This window comes from Marmota flaviventris, chromosome 8 (assembly GCF_047511675.1).
Source record: "Marmota flaviventris isolate mMarFla1 chromosome 8, mMarFla1.hap1, whole genome shotgun sequence".
In the NCBI taxonomy this organism is placed as follows: Eukaryota; Metazoa; Chordata; class Mammalia; order Rodentia; family Sciuridae; genus Marmota; species Marmota flaviventris.
The window spans coordinates 76733453-76755275 of record NC_092505.1 but is presented as its reverse complement, the minus strand read 5'-3'; the positions used below and the strand labels follow the sequence as shown (position 1 = coordinate 76755275).

Genomic DNA, 21823 nt, shown 5'->3' with positions numbered 1-21823 from the left:
GAATTTGGCTACACCTGGTACACCAAATAAAAAGGACCAAGGATGTGCTCAGTGGTAAAGGTCCAATTCTCGGTACAAAAACAAGACAAAACAACAACAAAAACCCTTTGTTCTGTAACACTGACTACATATATTGTAAGGTAAACTCTGAAACTCCAGTTCCCTACCTAAGCAAGTAATCGACCCCATTTGGCTAAAGGACAGGATAAATTAGATAAAACGGGACGAGGAGGCCACGTGTAACGTATGCGCTTCATTCTGCAGAACTTAAAACTCCACTAAAGGTTTCTAAGTAATGCAGAAATTACGGTAATCTTAATTTGATGGAGAAATTGCAGCCTTTGGGGAAAAAAATGGTTTTTTATCACTTCGGCACACGACCTTGGACAAATTATTCTCAGCTTTAACTCAGAAAATTAAGATAATTCTGCATTGGATTATAGTGAGGACTAAACCATAGTGTATGTCTAACACTAGAGGGTGCTCGATAAATGTTGGTTTTCCCTTAGGGAAAATACAGCACTCTTTGCCTCCCCACCCTGCCTCCACCTTTCCTGGGCACATGTGACCAGGAAAGCCAGAAAGACCCTGCCAGCTTCAACTGCAAGCACATCTGCAAAAGCAGAAACCTGCTAAGGCTCCGCCAACGTCTCCAGGGTTACGTTCTCACATCCCATCACTTCTCCGGATCTGCCACTGACGTGCCTCTCCCTACCCAGTCCGATGCATAGAACGCCAATCCCAGCGCTCCTCTTTCCCCTCCCTTTCTTCAGAGGCAGTCACTCGATGACGTCACATCCGCTTGTCTTGGGCGGTCCCTCTTTTCACTCATCTGGGCCTCTCTAGTCAGCGACCTCTCCCGATGGCTCTAAAGCTCAATGGTTGCTGGGCGGGGCCGTGACGTCCTTGGCGTAGCTGCAGGGGAGGCCGCGGCGGGGAAAATGGCGGACGGGAAGGCGGGAGAGGAGAAGCCTGAAAAGCCGCAGCGAGTTGGAGCCGCCGGAGGTGAACACAACCCCAGCGTCGCGGGATGTGTGGGATGCTCTGGGCCTTTCGTTGAGCTCCCCGGGGTGGGGGGAATGGGGAGGAGAAAGATTGGGCGAATCTGGCGCTCACTCGGTTAGGTGCTGGGCCCAGGCGAGCCCCGGGCACGCCTGGTGCGGCCCGCTGGGATCCCGACCCATATCGCTTCCTTGCTGGGAGAGAGCTGGCCACTGTCCCTCACCTCATGGCCCCTGTGGAGGCCCTCCTTCTGAGAAGGAAGATGGGCACCAGAAAGGGAGACTGAAGTTGGGGTGGGACCCGGAGCGGCGGTGCAGGAGCCGCTACCTCCACAGCGGAGACACACATCACACAAAACACACCACCACACACTCTCACTCGCCACACACAAACACACACAGTGTGAGCCACCGAGCAGTGGCCGCGGAAACTGGCCCAAGGCCGAGTTTCCAAAGGTGCAGATCTCTCAGTTACACACGTAGGAGTTAATTACGCTTGCCGTTCCCTTTTCGCTGAGGAGGTGGACAACCCCTGCCTGCTCTTTCCTTTACTTTCAGGCATAATAGTGACCCTGTAATGAGATGGACAGAGGGGATGGAGGAAAAGAACAATCACCCGCTGATTTAAGCTGTGGGTTTCTAGGGTTATGGTTTGATCGCCTTTCTCGGAAGTATGCCTTTCCTAATTAGGCTACTACCAGTTTATCGCAAGCCAGATAAATTTAAGTGGCTTAGTAGTCTAGTGTGACTCTTACTGTGTATTGATACAGTATTGAACTAAGGTTACAGCTCTCCTTTTCTGGCCCCGCTACCCTCATAAATTCCAGGTCTTTTGCATTAAGGAGAAGAAACAATCTCCCCAGGGCATCCCCCTTCCCCCCCAACCCCCGTCATAGCAAGACGAGTGACTTTTACGTGGGAGCTGATTATATTGTCTTGTTTAGAACGCTTTTTAAATGTTATTTTCTATTCTGACTCCGTTAAGTCTTATCCCTGAAAGTATTTAATATGAGAAAATACAGAAGATTAATAGCACATGAAAGCAAATAATATGACCTACTAACATGTTTAATGTGAATTGTAGTGGGATCAAAAAAATATTGAAAAAGTGTAATGTTCAGAATTTCTTTTTAAAAAATATGGAGAGTTGTTATTGGCAGAAATGAAGCCCCCCACCCCTGTTTATTAAAAGCAGTAAAATAGCTTATGAAACAGTGTAAAACATCTAGCACTTGTCTGGAATATTTTTTTTTCTGACCAAAAAAAAAAAAAAAAATACCTGAGAAACTGTCAAGTAAAATTATGTAAAAATTTAGAAGTAATTTGAGGAAAAGCAAAAATACAGAGCCTAAAGCATCTTCTGTATTCCTGACTTTAAAGAGTGGAGGAGATGTGTTTAATGTGCTGCCAGAATATACTTTAAATGTTAGCATAAAGACACTGTAATCTTCCTGCCACCTTTCAGTTGAGAGTAGTTAACTCTGTATTATGAATATTCATGTTTCCATTTTAGGGTGTTTGGGGATTATAAAATTACTTTGCTTGGGGAGCAATTGGTGGGTACACCTGTAATACCAGCAGATCAGGAGGCTGAGGCAGGAGGATGGGGAGTTCAAAACCAGCCTCAGCAAAAAGCAAGGCGCTAAGCAACTCAGTGAGACCCTGTCTCAAAATAAAATACAGAATAGGGCTGGGGATGTGGCTCAGTGGTCTAATGCCCCTGCGTACAAAAAAAAGAAAAAATTACCTTGCTTTAGTATCAGAAAAATTATTATTGTTTTTGTTGGTAACTTAGAATAACTACTATCCCTGAATTTCTACATCATTAGCCTCATTTCCTTTACAAAAAAGTAGTGCTGTTGCATCTAAGCTATATTTGGAATATCTTTTTTTTTAATATTTATTTTTTAGTTATGGGTGGACACAGTGTCTTTATTTTACTTTATGTGGTGCTGAGGATTGAACCCAGTGCCCCACGCATGCTGTGGGAGCGCTCTACCTGTGAGCCACAACCCCAGCCCTGGAATGTCACATGTTTTTAATGCAGTTGTGCTAAGTAATCATAGTTAAAACATTTCATACTTTGGATATTTCTACATTGATAATTTTGTTGCAAGTAGTCACTTTTTAAAGAACACTGTCATGTTTGTCCTATGGACAAACCAAGAGAGTATTCAGAATTTTTATTCCTATTGAGTAATCCATTACATTGGAAATATAAACACTTCATTTTTTTTTTTTTTTTAATCTTTTGTTAGTGCAAGGGATTGAACCCAGAGCCTCACCATGCTAAGCATGTGCTTTACTAGTGAGCTACACTCCTAGCCCCAGAAGTATGTGGGTTTTTATGAGCAGATTACTTCTGTAGTTAATGTGTGTCTGAGAGAGACGCTACTTACTTGAACTACCTGTTTTCACTTTAAAGAGGAGTTACACTTTGGATAGATTTTTTTTTTCCTCCTCTTTTTGGTAAAATTTTTATAGCTTTTTAAGATAAATACAATTTTAAAGAAGAGCTATATTTACATAATCTTAAGCTAATGCTAAGGGCTTGGGTGGTAGCTTAGTGGTATAGCACTTACCTAGCAAGTGTGAGGCACTGGGTTCAATCCTCTGGACCAATTAAAAAAAAATAAATACAATAAAGGTATTTTGTCTATCTACAAGTAAAAAATATTTTTAAAAGATTATGCTAAGAACTTCTTCAGTGAAATTGACATTTACTGTGCCAAACACTTAATAGGGTCTTGAATACATTCTCATATAAATGGCATACCAGTCCTATCACAGAATAACTGTGTGCCCTTTTTTGGATAAGGAAGCCGACAGAATGCAAATGGGTCTTGAGGGGTACCATTATAGACATACTTTCTTATTGGGTAATTTTTTCAAAACAAAGTACCCTTGTGCTCTAAGGCATACCCCACCTATTCAGTGAAAAAGGAAAAAGAAAAAACTATTAGCATAATGTGCAATTTGATTTCACATTAATTAATCTATGCATCTTGTTTGCTCAAAATGAATACAAATTAAAATCCCTTTTATTAAAATGTTCTTTAATAAAGAATTATAGTTTGTATTTTATCCATGTTTATGTTATAAATTGATACATGATTTCTTATTTTAAAAATATTGATTATGTGTTCATTTTTAAACTACAATTCACTTTACTAAAAATCTTCACATTTAGTAATTATTGGTCATCTAAACTTTTGTTTCCCACAGACCCAAAATACAGGATGTCTCATTTTAAATAATGGTAACGGATTTGGCTCTCATGTTTTCCCATCTTAGTCCATTGTTTATTCCTTTTGCTTTATTTTCTAAGTACTTTGTGTGGTTTGCCACATAATTGTTAAGAGCGTTATATAAAGATAAAATAGAAGCTCAATCCATGTGACACATTGAGCCTTTAGAAGCTAAGAAATGAAGCTGAGTACAGTGGTGTGATCCTGTAATCCCAGGCATTGGGGAGGCTGAGGCAGGAAGATTACAGGTCAAGGCCAGCCTTAGCAACTTGGGGAGACCCTGTTCGAAATAAAAATAAGAAAGGCTGTGGGTGTAGCTCAGTGGTAGAGTGCATGGGTTAAATTCCCAGTACCACAAAAAATAAGTAAATAAAAATAAAGGTAGGGGTTGGGGATGTTGCTCAAGCAGTAGCGTGCTCGCCTGGCATGCGTGTGGCCCGGGTTCGATCCTCAGCACCACATACAAAGAAAGATGTTGTGTCCGCCAAAAATTAAAAAATAAATATGAAAAATATTCAAAAAAATAAAGGTAGGAGGGGCTGGGATTGTGGCTCAGCGGTAGAGCACTTGCCTCACTATGTGAGGCTCTGGGTACAATCCACAGCACCACATAAAAATAAATAAATAGAGGTGTTGTGTCCATCTACAACTAAAAATAAAAAAGGAGAGCTGATCGTGTACCTTCCTTCCTTCATTTCTCCCTCACCTAGTCATCTTCTGATCTGAAGATGTTCGTATAATTTTTACAGTGGCTTTAAAAACAAAACCAAAAACACTTTTTTTGTTTGGGAAGGCCAATTTATTTATTATGTACAGAAATAAATTGCTTGATCTGGACTCAGTCACGTGTAGGAAAAAACCTAATAAACATAGTGTGGGATGGAGGTGTAGTTCAGTGGTAGAGTGCTTGTCTATCATATTTGAAACACCACAAAAATAAACAAGAAGGGGGTGCAGTGGCCATGCCTATAACTTTAGTGGCTTGGGCGCCACAAATTCAAGAATAGCCTCAGCAATTTAGCAAGGCCCTAAGCAATTTAGTGAGACCCTGTCTCAAAATGAAAAATTAAAAGGGTTAGGGATGTAGCTCAGTGGTAAAGCACCCCTGGTTTCAGTCCCTGTACCAAAAACACATAACAGTATGTATTTGATCTTTTGTGTGGACCTGTGATATGGATGGTCTAGTATGCCTCTTCAGATGAGAAGAACAGATGTGAATGGGATTAAGTTGTTACCAGTTGATTATGAAATGAATAGTAGAATAGTTCTCCATGCTACCTTTTTCTGAAGTAATCTCCATGGAAATCTCTAGAAAGATTTCTTCTAATGGGATTGGACAGTATTGTAGTCCATTTATTACACATCCAATTTCAGCTAGCTGACACATTTAACATTAAAATAAGAATCTTTTCCCTTTTTCTTATTTATACTTTAAATTTTCAAAGTTGCCTGTTCTAAGATTATTTTTAGAAAAGGAAACTAAAAGAAAAGATAGGCTTTAAAAGAATTGGAAATCTTAACTAATTATTGCCTTTGGGTCATGATTCAAAAAGAAGAGTTACACTACAATCAAGTCTAAAGCGTTCTTTATGCTCTTTATTTTAATGTTTTCCAATTTTGTTTGCACACAATTTGTGCCTTTATAGACTGTAATATGTAAAGCCAATGGGTTTTCTGTATGTTTAAATATGTACAACCAAATTTCCAATTTTAACTGTGTATCATCACAGTTTTGCTTGAGTTTTATTATGAAATATCATACTTAAAACTAACGTAGGATAAATTAGTATAAATGCTTTTAGTTGTAAACATAGAATGAAAAACTTAATATTTACATCATACTATTTTTTAAAGAGATTCTATATTTATTAAAAAGTTCTACTTCTCAGCTATTGAATAACAGTCTTTAACTCTTTAGATGCTTTTGTAATTTCACATATAAATAAGTGAATGGCACTTAAAGCAATATTCCAACACTATATTTCCCTTTTAGATAAATCCCGAGCTTAATCCTGCTTAACTACTCCTCCCTACATTGTCACTACAACTTTCACCCTTTGTCCAAAGAGAATAAATTTCCTTTTATTTTTTGTCTAAATAAAATCAAATTTTCTATTCAAAGTGCTATCATTTCAAAACTATACAGTTTTAGATCTATAACCTCAATTCTTTCTATCTTTTGCTCATCAGTCTGTTAATGTTTGGTTCCCCCACCTCCTGCTTACCCCATTCTAACTTTTTGTCCCATTTTCTTTAGACTGTACCCCAAAGCATCTTCTCTTTACTCAAAAGTGAACTCTTTATCTAATGTAACAATACATTCTATGGGGTGAATTGGCATATTAGAGAGAGAATATAAAATTTTTGATGGTGATGATGAATTGATGAATGATGTCTTACATCCCCGTTTGGTTTGGGTTGTTGTTGTTTTTGTACCAGCGATTGAATCACATCCCCAGCCCTTTTTACTTTTTATTTTGAGACAGTTGCGGAGTTGCTTCAGGCTTCACTAAGTTGCTGAGGCTGACTTTGAACTTGTGGTCCTCCTGCTTCATTCTCCCACCTGCTGGGCTTACAGGCATGGGCCACCATGCCCTTCGTCATAATTAGTCTTCTTATGTAAGAGATCTAAGATATTCTAGATGCAAACTCACAATTGACTGAATACAAATACAGGCAAAATTACTAAAAGACAACATACTTCCAAACCTATATATGTATGCTTTCTACTGTTTGAAGTAGAAAATGTAACGTGTAAACCAAGACTTGTATTAGTGCTTACAGGTAGCTTAAAACAGGTGATAACCATGCTTTCAGAGGAGAATTAAATTACTCAAGAGGAGTTGACTAGACTTTTTGAAGTTCTTTTTCAACTCCTAAGATTGTGTGAGATGTACATGAAGAACACTCAAAAATATAACTAGGCTGTGTTAATACTGAAGTTTGGATAATAATGGTCCTTTACATGATAAGATACTTTGTGTGACTCATACACATTATTGAGAATGTTAGAATTTATTAGCCAAATGTATTATCTTGCCACATGACTGATTCCTCACAGATTAGTTTGCAAAAAATAATTTATGGATCTTGATTTCTAAAAAAGCAGAATTCCACAAATAACTATATTATTGTATGATGTCTGTGGTAGTATTTAGTTGAAGGGTCTTTACTTTTTTGTGAACTCTATGTTTATAATTTTAAATTGCTCTGTATTTTATGCTAGTTAATTCATGGGAGCCTCTTCTACTGCCACACAATCTCAGTTCCTGCTATATACTCTAACAAACAGTGGAAGAGACTGTTGGGTCAGTAGGTGACAACTGCAGAGGTATCTTCCTTATAACGATGCTTTTTGAGGTTGCTGCTCCCATCAATCTGCTCAGTAAAAATAGCTCATCTTGGTAAGTTGTTTCGACTTCACCAGGACCTGAAGAAGAAGCAGAAAAACCTGTGAAAACTAAGACTGTTTCTTCCAGTAATGGAGGGGAAAGTTCCAGTCGCAGCGCTGAGAAGCGATCAGCTGAAGAAGAAGCTGCAGACCTCCCAACAAAGCCTACAAAGATCTCCAAGTTTGGATTTGCCATAGGTAGTCAGACAACTAAGAAAGCATCAGCCATATCCATCAAACTTGGATCAAGTGTAAGTTACTTTATGTATGATATTTGTAATGGGTATTAAGGATTTGTTTTGGAAACCTGCTTTTACCAGGTTATGGTAAATTAAGTATAAGAAGTTGCATTTCTCCGGGCTGGGATTGTGGCTCAGTGGTGGAGTGCTCACCTAGCACATGTGAGTCACTGGGTTGGATCCTCAGTACTACATAAAGATAAGTAAATAAAGGTATTGTGTTCATCTACAACTAAAAGAAGTTTTTTTAAAGATGCATTTCTTAATCTTTCATGTATTAACTTATATGTATTTAAGAAGTGATTAGCACTCTTTAGGAAAGATCAAGATGAATTATCTCAATAAAATCAGTTTTTAACAAAGATGTAGAATTTTAGAAGGAACAATATTATAGAAAATGCATGATTTATAAAGTAGTGAGTTTGTGTCAGTTAAGCAAGACCTCTGAAAGATATTTTGAGAAAGAATTTCAGGGTTTTTTTTTTTAATCTTTCAGTTTCAGTAACAATATCTATGGACTAGGGGATAGCCCAGTGGTAGAGCATGTGGTTAGCATTTGGAAGGCTTTTGCTTTGATCCTTGGTACAACACAAAAAAGTAATATCTCCAGAAATCAGTTATTTGTATCTTAAAAGATTAATTTTAGTAAGATATTGCTTGATAAGAAAAGCTTTCTGATTATCTTTGAAACTAAAACTGGACCTTGAGTACTATGTACTTTAAGGCAGTAATCTTTTAAAGATCAATGTTAGATCCCTTGTTTTAAGATATAAACCTCAAATTAATATTTTTTTAACCATGGAACCTATGGAAAATGAATGAAACTATGGAAATGAATGAAATTGACCTGGGAAGTACAAAGAATGAAAGGTTGCTACCAGTAGTAGAATCCTAGGTATCTGTATTGTTAAGTGAGGAGCAGCAGGGAAGGGGGAGAGAAAACAATAGGTCAGAGAATTAGCAGACTAACCAATTAAAAAAAAAAAAATTGTTCCAGAAGACAAGGGAGAGATGTTTTCAAAAAGAAGCTGGTGGTTAGAATCAAATGCAGCACACCAGTTATTGGTGACCTCATAAAGAATAATTCTAGGGCGATGGTAGATGGTTAGGGTGGGAGCTAGATTGTAGTAGGGTGAAGACTAAATGGGTGGTGAGAGAATGGAGATAGAATAATTTATTTTGTTAAAAATTTAGGTCATATAGAAATGATGACTTGTCTGAAGCCCAAAGGGTAAAAAGGATAGACGTAGAGTTTTAGTAAAAAGGGTAGAAGAAGATGAGTCATGATGCCTTGTATGTTCTCAAGGCACTTTTATACTAATTGTTACTATGGGAACGTATTATTTATCATTTTGTATCAAATACCCTTTGGCTTAAGTAATATTAAATTATAGATCCTAGCTGGAGAATTATTTTTTCTAATAGGTAAACAAATGGGTATAATAAATAACAAAGTTGAACCTACCCACAGATAACCTGCATTTTCAGACATAGTGCAAATACTAGGTTCCTTACTATATAAATTTATGAAAACAAAGTTGAATTTTTCAAGATTTATATCAAACAGTTCTCTACAAATGTGACTCATCTAGTGTTCTTTTTAACGTTTTTTCTTCAGAAGCCTAAAGAAACTGTTCCAACTCTTGCTCCAAAAACCCTTTCAGTAGCAGCAGCTTTTAATGAAGATGAAGATGTAAGTTAATATCTTTTATTTTACTTTAACCAGTTCTTTTAGGAGAGTATTAATGACAAATTATAGGTTATATTAATGGTGTTAACTAAATTGTAGCACCTACAAAAACTGGATATTTCTATTTTGTATTTATTTTGTTTGGTTGTAGGATTATTTAAAAATGTTGTTAAGTTTGGGGGCAAGAAACCTAAGAACCAAAACAACAAATGCTTATTATGAATATATGTGCTAGGAAATATGTAGGATATAGTTGGGGTCTTCAGTGATGATGTATTGTGCTTTCATGTTACAGAAGGCAGCTGTAGTAACATGCTTTCCATAGGAGATGGAAATAGTACAGGTGATTCTGCCAGCACTTCTCAGTAGGCACAGAGTGAGCTTGAGATGCTTATTAGATTGATCAGTTCCAGTTCTCTCATGCCTGTCTTACCATGCTTATGGATAACCAGTGGAATTTTCAAACACGATTTGATTATGATCTATATTAGGCTGTGACTTGAAAATCTAATCCCCATATAAGATGAGAACCCTGTATATGTAACAATCAAGTATTATACAATATATAAGTAATTGTTCCCGAAAGCTATAAGGATAAACATTATATTATTCAAGCTGAACATGGGAGCATACACTTGTAATCCCAGCTACTCAAGAGGTGATGCAGGAAGATCTCAACATAAAATAAAAAGGGATAGGATATATCTTAGTGGTAGAGTGCTTGTCTGACATTTTCAAGGCTCTGGTTTCAATCCCCAGCACCTGGGCATGTAGGGGTAGGGATTATACATTCAGAGGGGCCCAAACACTGGGAATAGAGTGATTTCAGAAGAATATATATAAAAGAAGTAATACAAATTTTATACTAAAACATTAGTCAGGGTTTCAGTAAATCAAGGAAGACTTATAAACTGAGACATCAGTTTTCAAGTCACAGGTAGCAAATAGCACCATTTGGAGAGTTGTTATTTTGTTTTTGTTTTTAATATTTTTTAGTTGACGTACCTTTATTTTTTTATTTATTTATATGTGTTGCTGAGGATTGAACCCAGTGCCTCAGTGGCAAGTGTTCTGCCACTGAGCCACAACCCCAGCCCCTGGAGAGTTTTTTTAGAGGAGTATTGGACAAGGATAAATGTGGAACCATTGGAGCCTGAATCAATAGGGAAAGAATCACTGTGGTTATTACTGTGTTCTCCTTTACTCATTTACACATTTGATTGCTTTGTATGTACTAGGCACTATGACATTACAAGACATCAGACATGTTCCTCTAGGAACTAGTCTAGTAGAAGGAGACTTACATGTAAATTAGTGAGAGATAAAAATGAAAAATACCTGAAGAGGTGAAGTACTGTGGACATTCAGAAAAGAAATAAACAGGTACTGGATGTAGCAGCATAGAAAGACACCTGGACTAGCAATTGAAAGACCTGAATTGTAACCATGTCTTGACTAGTTATTAACCAGTAGAAACCTGAATAAATCATTTTTATTTTTCTGGAGCCTTAGTTTTCTCAACTATAAAACAAAGACTGTAACTTGCCAGGCAAGGTAGTGTACACCTGTAATCCCAGAGGCTCAGGAGGCTAAGGCAGGAGGATTGCAAGTTCCAAGCCAGCCTCAGCAACTTAGCAAGTCCCTAAGCAATTCAGTTAGACCCTATCTTTAAGTAAAATATAAAAAAGGGCTGGGGAAGTGGCTCGGGGGTTCAATCCCCAGTACCAAACAAACAAAACAAAAACAAAGGCTGCATATACATTCTAGGGAAGAACCTGGGGTCCTGCCCATGCTGAGTACATCTTCTAACACTAAGCTATACTCCTAGCAGACTGTTTTGGTGGGGACAGTTTGGTTTTTTGAGATAGTGTCTCACTATGTTGCCCAGGCTGATATCAAACTCTTTCCTTGTTTCTCCTGAGTTTTGAGATTCCAGGGATGCTTGGTCTCAATTTAGTTGATAGATTTTTTAAAACATTATTTTTAATTGTTGATAGAACTTATATTTTTATTTTTTTATGTGCAATCCTGAGAGTCCAACCCAGTGCCTCACATATGCTAATAAGCAAGTGCTCCACCACTGAGCCACAACCCCAGACCCTAGTTCCTAAATTTTTAAAAACTACTCCGAGTTCTTGGATCCTATGGCAGTTATAGTGGTATGGGAAGCTGATGTTTAACAAGCAGGACTCTGGTGTTTTGCCCTTATTTCACTTATAAGTTGTACCTCTATCTGATATTTGGAAACCCAAGTAATTTATTGAGGGGGAAAAAAAAGTATTCTGTTGCCCAGAAGAAAAAAAAATTAAAAACAAAAAACACTAATCTAAATAATATCTGTAACATTCTTAAAGAGAGTAGGTAGCAGATTATAGCATGGAAAATGATATAGGAAGAGGGAAAAATGTGTAGAAGTACATAGGCTGGAAGCACCTGCATTATATAATAAAACCTTACCTTGAATGCCTAACTATTTGATTATCTTTTCACATTATTTTACATTCTATATGTCCCTGTGGATTGTACATGTATTCATATTTTACAAATGGAGAAATTAACCATGCATGATTATATGGTAATTCATACACATTTTGAACCTTAGGTTTTCTGGTTTCTTGTCCTATAGTCTTTGCATCCTACTTTAATTCTTTCATTCATATATATATATATTTTTTTTTTTGGGGGGGGGGGGCAGGGGGTGATATTGGGGATTGAACCCAGGGCCTTGTGCATGTGAGGCAAGCACTGTACCAGTTCCCAGCCCATGTCTTCCCTATTTTAAAAAAAGTTTTAGAGAGATTGAAACAATATTCTTTCTGCTACAATACTATAATGGTAGTAAACAATAGAGGGCTGGGGTTCTGGCTCAGTGGTAGAACATTTACCTAGTATGCGTGAGGCACTGTGTTCAATTCTCAGCACTTCACATATAAATAAATAAAATAAAGATCCATGAACAATTAAAAAAAGTGTTTTTAAAATTTGTCTCATATATCTAAAATCCTTATCTACTTAATTTTTAAAAAAATATTTATTTTTTAATTGTAGTTGGACACAATACCTTTATTACTTTTATGTGGTGCTGAGGTCAAACCCAGGGCCTCTCACATGCTAGGCGAGCGCTCTACCACTGAGTCACAACCCCAGCCCTATCCACTTAATTTTTTATTCAAGAACATAATTAAGTAACAAAATATATTGTTCAAATATATTGACCTAAGTAGATAACAGTTAATTTTGGCTTTGGGAGCAAGTTGTTGCTTGATTGAAACCAGTACCTCACACATTCTACCACTGAATTATTTCCCAACCCCAGAGTTTTGACATTTCAAAAAAAAATTTTTTTCAGTTGTCTCCTTTAATTTGGATAATTTCCCTAATCTTTCTGTGTATTTCATGACAGTAACATTTTTGAAGAATACTGGACAGTTATTTTCTACAGTGTCTCTCATTTTGGATTTGTCTGGTGTTTTTTTCATGCTTAGATTCTCATTGCTTTTGGCAGGAATACCACAGAAGTTGTGCCAAGTTCTCAATGCATCATACTAGGGAGCACATGCTGTCAATATGCCCATTCCTGCAGTGTTAACTTTGATCATTTAGTTAAAATGGTGCCTGCCAGATTTCTCCACTATCAAATTTTTGTAAAGCTAAATTAAAATTTATCTTATATGCTTTGAGTATATGTAAAAATATATAATTTCTCAAAACTTCACTCACTAATGTTAAGATCCATTAGTGATTCTTATCAGGATTAGTTATGATAATGTATGCCAAATGGTGATATAATATATGTCACCATGCCTTGTGTATTTATTAACTGTCTCTTACTAAATGAAAGAGCTGTTTTTAATATCTGTGTATGTTTTTACACATATATTTCTAGGTATGCTTATATTCATTCATATATATGTATATATACACACACACACACACACACATACATACATACATACATACACACACATACACATATACCCACCCCCCATTGGTAATCAAAATCATAAATTGTCATACATATTCAGTTACATAGTTATAACCTATGTGTAAATCAAATTGTGAACATCCATTTCAACACCAAACTCAACTATATACAAATTGAGATAATAAATATTTTAGTATATGTTTTACATATATATCCACATTGTGTTTATATATATGGACATAAACATTCAAACCCTAACTCTAATCTTAATCCTTTTTCACAAATAATCCTGTCTCTACCACTACGGCTCAACAGAAACCTCTAGACATATAGACCAGATTACTTTACATGAATGTACCCCTATATTTGGGGATATAAGTTTTAAAAGTCACATAAAAATCCATAAATATTTTACCTATATATCCATGTCCATAGGCAAACCCAGATTTAACACTTGCTTAAAAATACTATATAACTTTAAAATAGCCATAGATGAAAGTATATTTATAAAATTTTGTATATAATTTTAATTCTATATTAATATGTATTTACATAAATATTGATATGTATTCCAGTGGTAAACCCTCATCCTCAACCTAACTCAGAACTAAACCTAACCCTTCCCATAATCATTAGTCTTCTATACAAAAATCATAATTATGACTTTGGATACCCATATATATTTTTACATATATATTCCTTCATATGTTTATAAATATATATTTATGTGCCCTAATGCTAAACAAAATCCTACCCATAAATTTTCATATATATTCAGTTACATATTCATAAAATACATCTAAACAACAATGTAAACATCCATCTGAAAATTAACTATATACAAATCCCTGTATATTTAGTATTTTCAGGTACGTTTTTACATAAATATTTATATTCATATATTTGGATAATAATGTTCAAAACCTAAAATAATGGTATGCCTCACCGAAACCTCTATACATATAACCATAACAATTTACATGAATGTACCTATATACTGTGGAATATAGATTCATAAATATTGTTACATATAAACAGTGACACTTCATGAATATTTCTGTATTTTGTGAAGTATGTATTTATATATTAACATAAATCCATATATATTTTCATATATGTTCATTTCTGCAGGCTTACCCTATGTTTAACACAAAACCTAACAGTTCCCCTTACCATAACCTAATTAAAGATAAAAGCACATATATTTCATGTGATTTTACTTATGTGTTTATATTCAGATATATTTACATACATTTTTAATCCATAACCCTAACCATAATGCTAGTTTGTAACTCTGAATTAAAACTGTGTGTGTGTGTGTGTGTGTGTGTGTGTGTATGTATGTGTGTGTATATATATATATATATATATATATATATATATATATATATAAACAATTACTTGGAATATCCATATATATTTTTACATACGTATTTATATACATCATTATAAACATTTGTATGTACATATGTGACTAATGTTAACCATAATCCTGTCGCTACAAGAAACCCAAATCTTCTAAACCAGACTGTAACACAAATGAAAACACTAAACATACTCCTGTATATTTATAAATTTATTATTTATGAAAGAGCTATTCTTATCACTTTTAAATTTTAAAATTTTATCATATAAGTGTAACTCATATATTTTTATCTTATTCAGTAAAGTATAATTCTCAAATATACCAGATTTGATCAGTAAAAGCCCCCTTAAGTTGGTTTTTTTTTTTTTTTTTTTGTGTGTGTGTGTGTGTGTGTGTGTGTTTTGTCATTGGATGGGTTTTTTGTTTTTGTTTTTAAAGGCAGTGTCTGTCTAAGTTGCTGAGGCTGGCCTCCAACTTGCTGTGTTCCTGCCTTAACCTCTCCAGTTGCTGGGATTATAGGCAGGCACCTCTGTGTCCAGCTTAAGCTAAGTCTTGCAGATAGCATTTTTAAAAATAATATTTCAGGCTGGGGTTGTGGCTCAGTGCACTTGCCTAGCGTGTGCGAGGCCCTAGGTTCGATCCTCAGCACCACATAAAAAAATAAACAAAAATAAAGATATTGTGTCTAACAGCAACTAAAAAATAAATATTAAAAATAAAAATGGAAGCCATGGCTGCACAGGCAAGGCAAAGAAATAAAGGCAAGATCGCAGACTACTGTACCAAGGAAGACCCTGCCCATCCATTCCTTTGCACCTCTCTCCTGCATCACCATACTGACCACATCTGTGGGCATCTTAAGTTGTAGCTGCAGATGGGGACCAGTAGCTCCCACTTTAATTTTAGCATTTTGTCTCCTGCACCCACTCCCTTTGTAGATTGTAATCAGAATAGAAACTCTGGGGCACGGGTTCTCAATCTAAGCCCAGGGAAGGCTCCTCATATCCAAAAGAGTTGAGGTGGTAGTTGTTGGTTTTTTTCTTGAGAAGGGTAGGGAGGAATTGTGCCAAGGCATGACCAGTGAGAAGAAGCCAGAGAGCCTGTTTGTGTCTCTAAGAGCCAGTTCTGTACTCTTCTGTATTCAGGTCACTGGGAAGATGGGTAGCAGGGGGCTCTAGTCATTCCAGTGAAATACAAAAGTAACCTGCATGGTGATTTAAGAAAGACAACTCCCTTACCCCAGAGGAGCTGGCTCCAGAATGTTGGGATCAACCCTAACTTTTGTTACATTTACTTTCACTTAAGAAAAAAATATACATATATATAAATAAGTACTAAACAAAACCCTTCTGTGTTTTTTCTAGTGGTGGTTAGTCCCACATGTGGTCACCAGAAACTAAGCCATTCCTCACACCAATATGGGATAAGCTCCTTGGCCTGTAAGGTGCAGGAGTGTATCTTGCTATGTATCTTAGAATCTCTCCTCTGCCTTGTTTTGTGGCAGTGACATGCCTCTTGATCATGTCCAAGCGTGTCTTTTACTGTATCTGATTTCTGAGTCTTGTTCCAGTTGCTTGGCCCTGCCCCAGAGGCCCAGTACTCATTTAGCATAACTGTAATAAATCTTTTTTCCAGATCAGTATAATAAAGGAGTGATGTGCAATAAAAAAAAAAAAGATATTGTGTCTAACAGCAACTAAAAAATAAATATTAAAAATAAAAATAATAATATTTAGGCATGCCTGGTGGCACACATCTGTAATCCAGCTACTCAGGAGGCTGAGGCAAGAGAGTAGCTAGTTCAAAGCCACTCTTGGTAGGGCTAGGGTTGTGGCTCAGTGGTAGAACATTGCCTGGCACATGTGACGCACTGGGTTCAATCCTCAGCACCACATGAAAACAAAACAAAGGTATTGTGTCCATCTACAACTAAAAAAGTCTGTCTTGGCAGTTTATTGAGACCCTGTCTTAAAATAAGAAAGGATAAGAATGTATCTCAGTAGTGGAGCACTTGACTAGCATGTGCTAACTCCTATTTCAATCCCCAGTAGCACAAAAAAAATATTATTATTATTACTACTAAGCTAAGCAATAGCATTTATACATAAAACCATAAGTCTGAAAAGAACTCAATCTCACAATTTTCAGTAGCTGAAAGTATAGAAAGTAATAAGGACTGAGTTTTCAAAATGTCCTTAGAATTAAAGAGGTACTTTTGAGAAAGAACAGTACAGTAAAGGGGTTAAGGATCTTTGCTTTGGCATCAGACTAGTTTGCTAATCATTAACTTTGTGATCTTGGGCAAGTAACCGTGTCATTTAACCTATAAAATGCAAATGATTATAATCATACTGCACATGGGACTGCATTGTTAGAATTTTAAATTAAGATAGTGTAGATAAAAGCATTAAACACATAGTATAGTACATAAATCATTAATGATTTTATTTCTATAATATGGGCTTTTTAAGTTTAATTCTTGAATTTACAACAATTGTACATATTTATATGGTACAGTGTACATATTTATAGGGTACAATGTAGCATTTCAGTACATGTATACAGTGTAATGATCAGATTAGGTTGATATGGCTTATCCATTACCCCAGACATTTGTCTTTTGTGTGTGTGTGTGGTGCTGGTGATTGAACCCAGGTCCTTTGCATGAGAGGCATGCACTAAGTTACTTATCTGAGTCCAGAAGCACAAACCTGTAATCTAAGCAACTTGGGAGCCTGAGGCAGGAAGATTGCAAATTAAAACCAGCCTTAGCAATGTAGCAAGACCAGAAGCAACTTAACAACTGTCAAAATCAAAAGATTTGGGGTTCTAGCTCATTGGTTAAGCCCCTCTGGGTTCAATCCCTGGTACCAAAAAAAAAAAAAAAAAGATGGACTGGGGTTGTGGTTCAGCGGTAGAGCGCTCGCCTAGTACGTGTGAGACCCTTAATCCTCAGCACCACATAAAAATAAACAAAATTTGTTGTGTACAACTAAAAAAATAAATATTAAAAAAAAAGTTATTCATCCTACAAACCTGTCAAACCAAACCCCTATACTGTTATCATCCTTCTGCTTTCCTGACCTCTGGTAACTACTGTTGTACTGTATTTCTGTGGCATCAGCTTCCTCACCATCTACATATGGGTGAGAACATGCTGTATATGTCCTTCTCTGCATGATTTATTTCACTTAATGTCCACACCACCCTGATCCATTTTGCTGCAAATAACAGTATTTCATTCTTTTATTTATTTTGGTTTAACAATATTCATTATGAATTATGTGCCATTCTCTAACCATTCGTCAGTGGACATTTAGGTTAACTTCATATTAGTCATAGCTATTATGAATATTGCAGCAATAAACATGGGAATATAGATATCTCTTTTGTCATACTGATTTTCTTTCCTTTAGATATATACTTACTAGTGGAAGTGTTTGACCATATGGTAGTTTTATTTTTAGTTTTTAGGTTTTGTTTTTGGTTTGTTTTGTAATTGGGATTGATCCCAGGGACACTGTACCACTGAGCTGTATCCCCAGACCTTTTTTACCTTTTATTTTGAGAAAGGATTTCATAAAGTTGCCAAAACAGGCCTTGAACTTGTAGTATTCCTGCCTCAGCCTCTTGAGTAGCTGACATTACAGGCTCCTGCCAGGGTACCTGGTTATTTTTAGTTTTTTAAAATCTTTTTGATAAAAGCCATAAAATGAGATTTTGAAACTATGATTAAAGAAATTTTAATTCACATAATTGAACATAAGAGCACAGATTGGTGTTTCATTTCATGTATACAATGTGTTGAATGAGATTTTTACCACATTTTTTTCTTTACTCAAAATCAGCACTCTGGAAAGTGCCTTTCTATTAAAACTGTGGTTAAGACAAATAATTCACTAATTTTCTTCTTTTACAGAAATTTGTAGCATTTGAAATGTTTTAAAAGATTTAGATGTAAAATTTAGCATGATATTTATCTCAGTTTACTCATTTTTTTCTTCAGAGTGAACCAGAGGAAATGCCTCCAGAAGCAAAGATGAGGATGAAGAATATTGGAAGGTAGTATAGTTTTTTGTAACTATTACAGAAATAGAGGGATGATGGGGATGGAGTTGTGGCTCAGTGGCAGAGCACTCACCTAGCATGTGTGAGGCCCTGGGTTCGTTCCTCAGCACCACAAAAAAAATAAATAAATAGGGCTATTTAAAAGAAAAGAAAATTAGAGGGTTGAGTTAAGAGTAAGAATAAATTGCATATAATATTTTTAGTGTTAAGGCTTTTCTTGTGCATATGAGCAAAACAATTTTCTATATTTTCTCTCTACTGGAGTTTAAAGATAAGTAAGAATTAGACTTATCACAAAGAAGAAGGGTGATCTTATTTTCTGTGCTTTTTGGAGAAACACTTAACAATAATTTAAAGCTAATTCTTTTTTAATTTTTCCCTCACTACTGGGAACTGAATACAGGAGTACTTTACCACTGAGCTATATCCTCAGCCCTATTTATTTATTTAATTCTAATTAGTTATACATGACAGTAGAATACATTTTGCTACATTGTACACAAATGGAATGCAACTTCTTCCTCTGGCTATACATGGTGCAGAGTCACACCAGTAGTGTAATCATACATGTATATAGGGTAATAATGTCTGTCTGATTCAACTGTCCTTCTCATGCTCACACTCATGAGACAGACATTATTACCCTATATACACAATCCAAAGTGCCTTCATTCTTACCTACCTCCCACCCCTATAATCAGTATCCGCTTATCAGAGAAAACATTCAACCTTTGGTTTTTTGGTTTGGCTTATTTAACTTAGCATGATATTCTCAGCTCCATCCATTTACTTGCAAATGCCATAATTTCATTCTTTAAGGCTGAGTAATAGTCCATTGTGTATATGTACCACGTTTTCTTTGTATATTTTTCTGTTGAAGGGCATCTATGTTGGTTCCATACTTTAGCTATTGTGAATTGAGCTGCTATAAACGTTGATGTGTCTGCATCACTGTAATATGCTGATTTTAAGTCCTTTGGGTATATACTGAAAAGTGGGATAACTGGATCAAATGGTGGTTCCATTCCAAGTTTTCTGAGGAAACTCCATATTGCTTTTTCGTAAGGTTACACCAATTAGCAGTCCCATCAGCAATGTCTGAGTATACTTCTTCCCTGTATACTCTCCAACGGCCCTTTTTATTTTTGGAGACAGGTTTCCCTAAGTTGCCTAAGCTGGTTTTAAACTCAGGATCCTCCTGCCTCAGCCTCCCAGATAGCTGAAATTACAGATGCCCAGATTAGGATATTTCTTTTCAGATACTTGTAACCTATATTTTTTCAAATAAGAGAAAGCTATGAAGATGTTTCTGATTTTAAATTTCAATTTTTTTCTAGTGTAATAGAAAAGTGGCTTTTACTCACTACAGTCATAATGATACAATGATATTCCTACCACTTAATCTTGATCTTACGTGTCCTTTTCCTTTGGAAAATATTTTTAGTATCAGGGATGCATCATGCCCTATGTTGGAAAACAGGGTTGGGGGAAAGCAATTTTGCCTCAGGCCTACCGAATTTAAAGTCTTTGAACTGGCTGGTGTGGTGGTGCATACCTGTAATCCCAGCAGCTTATGAGTCTGAGACAAGGAGGATTGTGAGTTCAAAGCCAGTCTCAACAACTCAGTGAGGCCCTAAGCAATGCAATGAGACCCTATCACTAAATAAAATATAAAAAGGAGCTGGAAATTGGCTCAGTGGTTAAGCACCCCTGCGTTAAATCCATAGTACCCCTCCTACCCCCCAAAAAAGTCTTTGAACTATCTTTGGAAATAGTATTTTTTAAAAATCTCTGTAGAGGTTTTTGGGGTAGGGATACTGGTAATTGAACCCAGGGGACACTTTGCTATTAATCTCCAGGGACACTTCACCATTGAGGTACATCTCCAGCCCTTTTATTTACTTTGAGACAGGGTCTTCCTAAGTTGCTCAGGGCCTTGCTCTATAGAGTCTTTTTTGACGTTCAGCTTGTGTTTATAATAGATACTAAGTAAATGTGTATTAAAATATCTATAGAATTTTAAATAAATTTATTTTTTTTTTAATGCAGGGATACACCAACATCAGCTGGACCAAACTCTTTCAATAAAGGAAAGCATGGGTTTTCTGATAACCAGAAGCTATGGGAACGAAATATAAAATCTCATCTTGGAAATGTTCATGACCAAGACAATTAAATGATGTGTTTTGAAATTGGGGTATGGGGTGGGTGTAAAGTTAAAAGGAACAGTTTCCTTTTTTAAAGAATGGTATAAGACTATCTTTGGAGCCGCTTTTTTTCCTTTTTCGTTTTTGTTTTTGTTCTGTTTTGTTTTTTAAGATTGAGTGGTACACTAATAAATGAGAGTTTGAAATTAGAAGTAATTTATGTTTTATATACAGATTTCAAGACATTTGCTAATTTTGTAGTTTCATGTGATTAGTTTCCAAAGGTTACAGATAATAAAGAAATCAGAAATGGTACCTTTTTAAGAATTGCATATTTTTTTAGGCACAACTATTAGCACATTAAGAGGGAAACAAAAGTTACTATCTTTTTAAAACTGCAAGCAGTTACTCTCCTAACTTAACTCCCTCATTACCTAAACTGTCTGGCTCCCAGGAACAGCCTTATTAGAGAGAAGGGAGTATTGTACTGAGAGGAAAATGTTACTGGACTATTGACTGATAATAAATTTAGATAAAATTAAAATACAGCTTTTTTTCCTTATGGGCATTTGTTTTGTTTCAAGTCATCATATACTAGGTATTGGCATTGCTATCAGTGGATACAAACGCTTAGCTCTTAAAAATGTTTTTATTTCTTTTTTAATTTTTATGTGAAGTATCGAGTATTTGAAATAGCCCACACACCTTAATGGGTCTTGTCTACCTTCATTAGTCTTCAAAGAACAAC

General features: G+C 36.0%; 1 protein-coding gene across 2 annotated transcripts; it reads left to right on the top strand.

Annotated features, from left to right (window-relative positions):
- The first annotated feature begins 897 nt into the window (after window positions 1-897).
- On the top strand, window positions 898-21623 carry Pcnp (PEST proteolytic signal containing nuclear protein). 2 transcript variants are annotated; one of them, XM_027943189.2, is made up of 5 exons: window positions 898-1005; window positions 7677-7891; window positions 9498-9572; window positions 18867-18922; window positions 20978-21623. In XM_027943189.2, the coding sequence occupies exons 1-5, from the start codon at window positions 942-944 to the stop codon at window positions 21102-21104; spliced, it is 537 nt and encodes a 178-aa protein (XP_027798990.2). In that variant the 5' UTR covers window positions 898-941; the 3' UTR covers window positions 21105-21623. The 2 variants fall into 2 exon arrangements, with proteins under 2 accessions (XP_027798990.2, XP_071471496.1); XM_071615395.1 differs by lacking the exon at window positions 898-1005 and adding an exon at window positions 7541-7653 and having other exon boundaries at window positions 7729-7891.
- Window positions 21624-21823: the final 200 nt, after the last annotated feature.